The sequence below is a fragment of the Macrobrachium rosenbergii genome, chromosome 52, assembly GCF_040412425.1.
Source record: "Macrobrachium rosenbergii isolate ZJJX-2024 chromosome 52, ASM4041242v1, whole genome shotgun sequence".
Classification (NCBI taxonomy): domain Eukaryota; kingdom Metazoa; phylum Arthropoda; class Malacostraca; order Decapoda; family Palaemonidae; genus Macrobrachium; species Macrobrachium rosenbergii.
This window is the reverse complement of record NC_089792.1, coordinates 15576921-15583664: the sequence shown is the minus strand read 5'-3', so window position 1 is coordinate 15583664 and position 6744 is coordinate 15576921. Positions and strand designations below refer to the sequence as shown.

Genomic DNA, 6744 nt, shown 5'->3' with positions numbered 1-6744 from the left:
TTGATATATTGGGCTGTCAGTTCATTTCCGACAGCTCATTTCATTAAGTCATGGCTGCAGAAAGATTTAATTTTAACAGTTCAGTACCATCACGTTTAAAAATAAATGATTCATGTCATGACTATAAAAAAAAAAACTGGAATTAATATTGTTCTGAACTTCTCTAGTTTAACACCTTTAGCTCATTCTCATAAAAGTATGAAGTGTTATTTTCAACATTTTCATGACTGTCAGGTACCATACCACCACTTATGGAGGTTATAGCTTAGAAAAGCGTCATAGTTATCAGTCATCTGTGACATTCGCGTACCATTTTTCTATTGCCATCGTCAGACGCACCTTCCCCCAATCGTCATCCAGTTCAGTAGTTCAAGTGATTGGTATGGAGTCACTAGATGCCCCGATTGGGTATCCGAACATCAAAATCTCTGAGCAGGACTCCTATAGCGTCCTTTGGGCTGATGTCTCCAGGGCACCTGGTGTAGGCGATTTCACACTGCCGTGATCCTGTCATGCCATCGAGGTGAGATAGTGCCAGAAGGGATCCCGGTCCCAGGTCATTTCTTCTTGAGGTCAGAATGAAATTCGGGGTCGGTTTTGAATTCGTGGTGGACGAGTCGTTGCTGTTGAGTAGATGGAAAGGTTATGAATGAGGTGCCAACGAGAATAGCTAAAATTACCTGGCTTAGATATTATAGAGAATAAAAGTGTGAATATAGTTCAGTGGGTGATGAATAATGTATAAGGGAATCCATTTAATATAAAACATCGAATTAATAATATATTATATATATATATATATATATATATATATATATATATATATATATATATATATATACACTTATGTAATTATATATGTAATTTATGTAATTATTTGCTTATCTAACATTGACATACTGGTCACTGACATATTTTACTTGGCTTGAATTGTGGAGTACCTTTTGTGCAGAAGACTTCCACACCGCTAGCTATTTCATATATACACAAGAGTTCATTAGCAGCATATCGAATCACGCTACACACACGGCTCTACCCACCTTTATCTTCGCACACCTGGATATTAAGGACCTTCCTTCTTTCTTCCACTCCGAATTTCCCCAATTGTCCCATTCCTCCATAAAGCGTGCTATTTCAAAACATTCTGTAACTTTGTGTCTAATGATTTTCTGCTCTGTTCCAGCTCATCAGAGTGTCAAACAGCTGTTATGGATATATTCTCTCTCTCTCTCTCTCTCTCTCTCTCTCTCTCTCTCTCTCTCTCTCTCTCTCTCTCTTCTTCTTCTTCTTCTTCTTCTTCTTCTTCTTCTTGTCTTTCTCTGAATAGTCTTTCTGTTCTCCTGACTGACCCATTAACTTTACATTTCAGCTGCTTCTTCTTATGACTTTTATTTTTCGTTTAATATTTCGTTCGTGAAACCTTCTTGTGTGGCAATAAGATTCCACATTCTCCCTTCAGTTAACCATCTCAGTCATACTAACGCCTGGTTAGTGTTTAGTGTTTCTGTGAACATACATATATATATATATATATATATATATATATATATATATATATATATATATATATATATATATATATATATATATATATATCACCATGCGTATTTTCTTCTTTCGGTACAGATGCTACTTCTCCATGAAAACTGAGTGGATTGGTAGGCTATAGGCTGGGAGTAATCATTGGGCATAGAAGATGTGTGCCAAGCAGTGCCTTATATATATTACATATATATATATATATATACATAATAATATATATATATATATATATATATATATATATATATATATATATATATATATACACATATATACATATGTGTGTGTGTGTGCGCTCGCTCTTTGTGTATGTGCGTGTGCATGTGCATGTCTGTCTGCGTATGTATGCCATTGAGTGAGTGAACGAACGCGCGTGTGTAGATAGTGGATAGATAGCCAAAGAGCAATGCTCTCTCATACAGCGCAATCGTTGTTTTGTTATGGGAATTCCATGAAATGTGAGAACCGTAAACTGCTACTCTCTTCCTATCAGAACAGGGGCACGGTCCCATCCCGTTCATCTTCCCCTTAGCTTTGCTGATATCTGAGATTCCCCATAGACGCGGCATGAGCACGAATAACGGCTCAAGCGTAATGGGTCGTAAATGTATTGCAGACGTGCCAGAAATACTTGGTATGGCGGCGCTCGAGCGGACATAGTGGTGTGAGATGAGCCGTGTGCGTAGATCGTCGAAGTTTAGCAGATTGAAGGGGGGGCATAAAGATGGCGCGGAGATTTCTGGCAGGGATTTATGTATTTGTTTTGTTTTAATCCCGCAAGGGAAGGGCGATTAATTGCTCCTGCATAAATAAAACAGATGGACGAGGAGCAGGAGGAAGATTCGAACATAACTCCGTACAAGCGATATTTTTGCTTTACAAGAGAAAAAAGATGGAGGGTCTGTAAAAGGAAATGGAGGGAAGAAGGGCGATTTTAAAAGAACGGGAAGAAAGAAGTGGTCGAGTTTTCCCTAGTCGGTGAATTAGGTGGAACGTGATGTCTATTTGGGTTTAAGAATTAATGAGGCATCGAAAGAGCAATAACAAAAATGTTATTCGTAAATATTACTGAAAGAAATAATGACTAAATTATCTAAACTTTTCAAAGGAGAGAAAGAGAGAAATGTCCAATATGACATATATTCTCTGCAGAGGATGATAAGGAAAATACAACTTGAATGACTTTGGTGAATACATTTTTTTCCTTGTAAAATGACGTCTATTTGGTAAGCAGAGTTTGCCTCGAAAGCTTAGAAAGTTTTGTTTAAACAGCTAAAAACCGAACAAATGCGGTGATGTGACAGAGATGGAAATATAAATTTACGAGAAAAGAAGTACAGAAAGAATAAACAGATGTGGATGTTCAATCAAGGCAAGGCAGAAAACATAAAGAGACAGAATGAGATGGAAGGTGAGAATAACAAAGAAGTCGGAAATTATGAGGATATCGCGTGGAGTTTCATTTTAATGAAAACGAGTAAAAAATGCGCCGAAGTTTCTTCGGCGCATTCGGGTTTTCTGTACAGCGTTATAATGAAGGCCACCTAAAATAAATCTATCTTTCAGTGGTCTCGGTTTAATGCTGTTTGAGCCGTGGCCCATGAAACTTTAACCACGGCCGGTGGTGGCCTATTCTATATCGTTGCTAGAAGCACGATTATGGCTAACTTTACCTTAAATAAAATAAAAACTTCTGAGGCTAGAGGGCTGCAATTTGGTGTGTTTGATGATTGGAGGGCGGATGATCAACATACCAATTTGCAGCCCTCCAGCCTCGGTAGTTTTTAAGATCTGAAGGCGGACAGAAAAATGCGGACGGACAGACAAAACCATCTCAATAGTTTTCTTTTACAGAAAACTAAAAGCATACCAAAGCAAGAATTGAAAGGGTGGCATTTCCTACAACACTGAGACAATAACGTTAAATGGCAATATGAATCATGAGGCACACGATTCACTGAACAGGTCGAGGACAGATATAGCTTAGAATCGAGTCTTACTTTTTTTAAAACAACAAATAAGTCGGTCAGCTTATTCCCGTTTTTTGACCTTCTATCAACAGCAGTGTGGAAATCTTAGTAAAGATTTTCTTATGCACTTTCATTTCTATGGTTAGCGATATAATAAAATATATTAACTGTCATGGTCTTGGTATTCGAATGATTATCGTTTCGTTAACAGTTCCACATAACCTTAGTCTGTTATTGTTGTTTGTCACCAGCACTCTCGTAATATTCTTTCCTCATATACCAGGTACTTGTTGCCCAAGTCTCGTATGTAAGACTTTGTCTTGGAAACTTTCCTCAAAACTTTAATTTACATATCATATGGTTCAGACATTCAGAGTTAATATTTTTGGCAGAATCTCTCTCTCTCTCTCTCTCTCTCTCTCTCTCTCTCTCTCTCTCTCTCTCTCTCTAAGAGCCTGGAGAATTCCACCTGGTATCGGAGAGAACGTTTATTCTACGCAGTATCTCTGTTAAATAAAGCTTTTCTTCAATTGTGGGTCATTATTTTGATAACACGTTCATCCAGTGAAGTAGTCTGCTCAATCTGGGATGGATCCTACACGAGATAAATATAAAATTTTCCCCTTTATTCATTACTTCATTATAGCTCAGTTATGATTAAGAACTTAAGCACAGGAATCTCTCTCTCTCTCTCTCTCTCTCTCTCTCTCTCTCTCTCTCTCTCTCTCTCTCTACCCAAAAAGTGCAAGCACGGCTGCCTCCTGATATAATCCTATATGATCTATATCCAACAATGTCCCCTCGACGCGGTCACCGTCCTCGAGTGTCTGACCTCGATCGTCTACTGAACCTGAAAAAACATTTGACATAAATAATTGAAGTAATTTTCTTGGAAATGAGATAAACTCTTAACATTAATGTGTGATTGATAACAGATAATAAAAATATTATTCGTTGGGTGCAGATGCAAAAATGTTATATTTGATTTCACATAAAGAATAAAATATGAGATTGTCTGTAAATAATTTAATATTTTACCGCCTGAAATAGAAAAATAATGGATCAGTCTTGGACAAAGTTTTGTTACCGAAATCCTGCTGGCAGCTTTACTGTTTTACTAGTCCCTCTGAGAACTTTTTCTTGTTTTTTGAATGTTTTGTCGCCTTTTGTACATCATCGCCTAAGTCCTATTCGGTCGTTCGCATTCAGCCTTCATAAGAAATAAGAAATACCTTGTCGGTAATTGCTATTGGTGGGATTGATAAGTTCAGTGCTTGCAGGATACTTATTCAGTTCTTCACCGTGAATCATTTTGCCCTCCCATTTCATGCTTCTAATCCAAGTTAGTTAGCATTTACTCAGTAATCCTTGAATTTGTCCAAAGACAGTGGAAATTTCTCACCATCCAAATCCTCAAGATCTGTTCAGTTAGTATTCAGTTAAAACTTCTTGGAAACTGTCTGTCTTTTTCCATCAAGATACAACTCACTGGATTGTCCCTTTCCTTTTCTTTCTAGTTTCTTCTTATATTTAGCGTACATCAGAAAGGATAGATGTACGTAACATGTGCACTTATCTTTTTAGTTAAAACATGGATGTTAATCGACTGTCACCAATTTTATCAATGCAAGAAGACACTGGTTCAAATCCTGGTTTGGTTAGGTGCATTTATAAAATATTATTTCATCCATTTGGATGTAAGTGATTTCCAAAGTATTGTGAATTCAATATATATATACGTTGTTTGTGGCTTAGTGTTTGAAAGTAAAAATAATAACTTGTATAAAATTTATATGTATATTATTATAAATATTCACTGTTCGACCTCTGTTCCTTGATTCTTAATCGAATAATAAAATTTACCTTCATTAAAGTAAGAGGGCAGACAATGTGGGCTGTTCGCATGCGAAGAAGTTAGGCAGGAATCCAGGGGTTATTTTCAAAATAAGTACACCCCGACCAGTACGGGCGAGAGTCTTTTTAGCTTAAAGAGTCAGAGAGGGGATACAGTTTTACTAGGCCAGACCTTAGTTATACTGTTCTTAAACCCCACTTTTCTGTGACCTATGTACTGGCGAGTCTATTATCATTTCAAGACAGACCCAGGTAGGAGAAGTTTTGAAGCAAACAGCGAAAAGCTGCCCAAGCGTCAGGAGACTCTCAACTCAGCTATACGATAGGACACGGATGCGTTCCCGTGCTGTCCTCCAAGCCCCCTTTGTAACACGAGGAAGAAAATTTGTTATTCCAACAGACCAAGGGATGTTATACAACTGATCACTGCGTTAGTTCACCCAGCGGTAAGTCTGATTTGACAATTACTCCCAGTTCTCTTTCCCTTCAACTGAGACTCTCATTTTCCTTGTTCAGTTTTTCTCTCTTAAACAGTCACTGACTAAGAAATACTAGTAACACATATCCAATTTATGAAATCATCTATTAAGTGCAATTATTGTTGTCTAGTGAAATCACATAACTTTTCCTCCATGGTGTTAAAAGTATTATTCTTGACACAAGAATCATCCCCTTGTGATAAAGTAATGACGAGTGAGTTTCTGCAGTGCAAGATTGTTATCTGGTTACGTCTTTTCCAGAAGTGTGTACGCGTTGGGCCTGAACAAATCCTCTTTCTTGGGGAAGAATCTGCATCATCAGTACCAAGAAGCTTCAATTTAACGTTCCTTGCAGTTAAATGCCTTATAAAGCGTTCCAGAGGCACATAATTCTGTTGCGTTCATTTCTATGTAGCATTGAGGGATTGTCTTAATTAGGACTAATATTCTGAGCTGCTGTTAGCTCCTGTAAATAATCCATTTCATTTAATTTTACTTTTGTTGAAACTAGTTTTCCAGTAAGCTTGCTGAATTAATTCATGTGGTTATAAAATAAACCTCTATTCTTTGTTAACTAGTTTTCAGCTGGCGACCTGATCTACTCAGTATCTGTCCTTTAGAGTTAATTTGAGCCGTAATTGACAGAATTACATGGGTCTTACGTAGAGCAAGACGATATAAACGCAACTATCTAATTATTAAACTAATTAGCCAAATGACCCACGTAACAATATATATACATATACATTATATATATGTGTGTGTATACATTTAAAAACTTCTGACTCACATCGGGATCGAACTCCAATCTCTAAAATGAAAGAGTAGACCCACATAGGTCATAAAAGAAGTTTTAGTCTAAGTACTTCTGTACCTGAGGTTCTTCCTGGGCAGGTTGC

The 6744-nt window shown here is 37.2% G+C and overlaps 1 protein-coding gene across 1 annotated transcript in view; it reads right to left on the bottom strand.

The window, feature by feature from the left end:
* Positions 1 to 282: 282 nt before the first annotated feature.
* Positions 283 to 6744, bottom strand: part of LOC136833855 (uncharacterized) — a 22872-nt gene continuing 16410 nt past the window's right edge. Inside the window, exons 5-6 of the mRNA XM_067096157.1 lie at positions 4248 to 4362; positions 283 to 623 (exon numbers count right to left, since the gene is read on the bottom strand). Of these exons, the coding sequence (XP_066952258.1) occupies positions 392 to 623; positions 4248 to 4362 (347 nt within the window). The 3' untranslated portion in view covers positions 283 to 391. The remainder of the gene's footprint in view (positions 624 to 4247; positions 4363 to 6744) is intronic.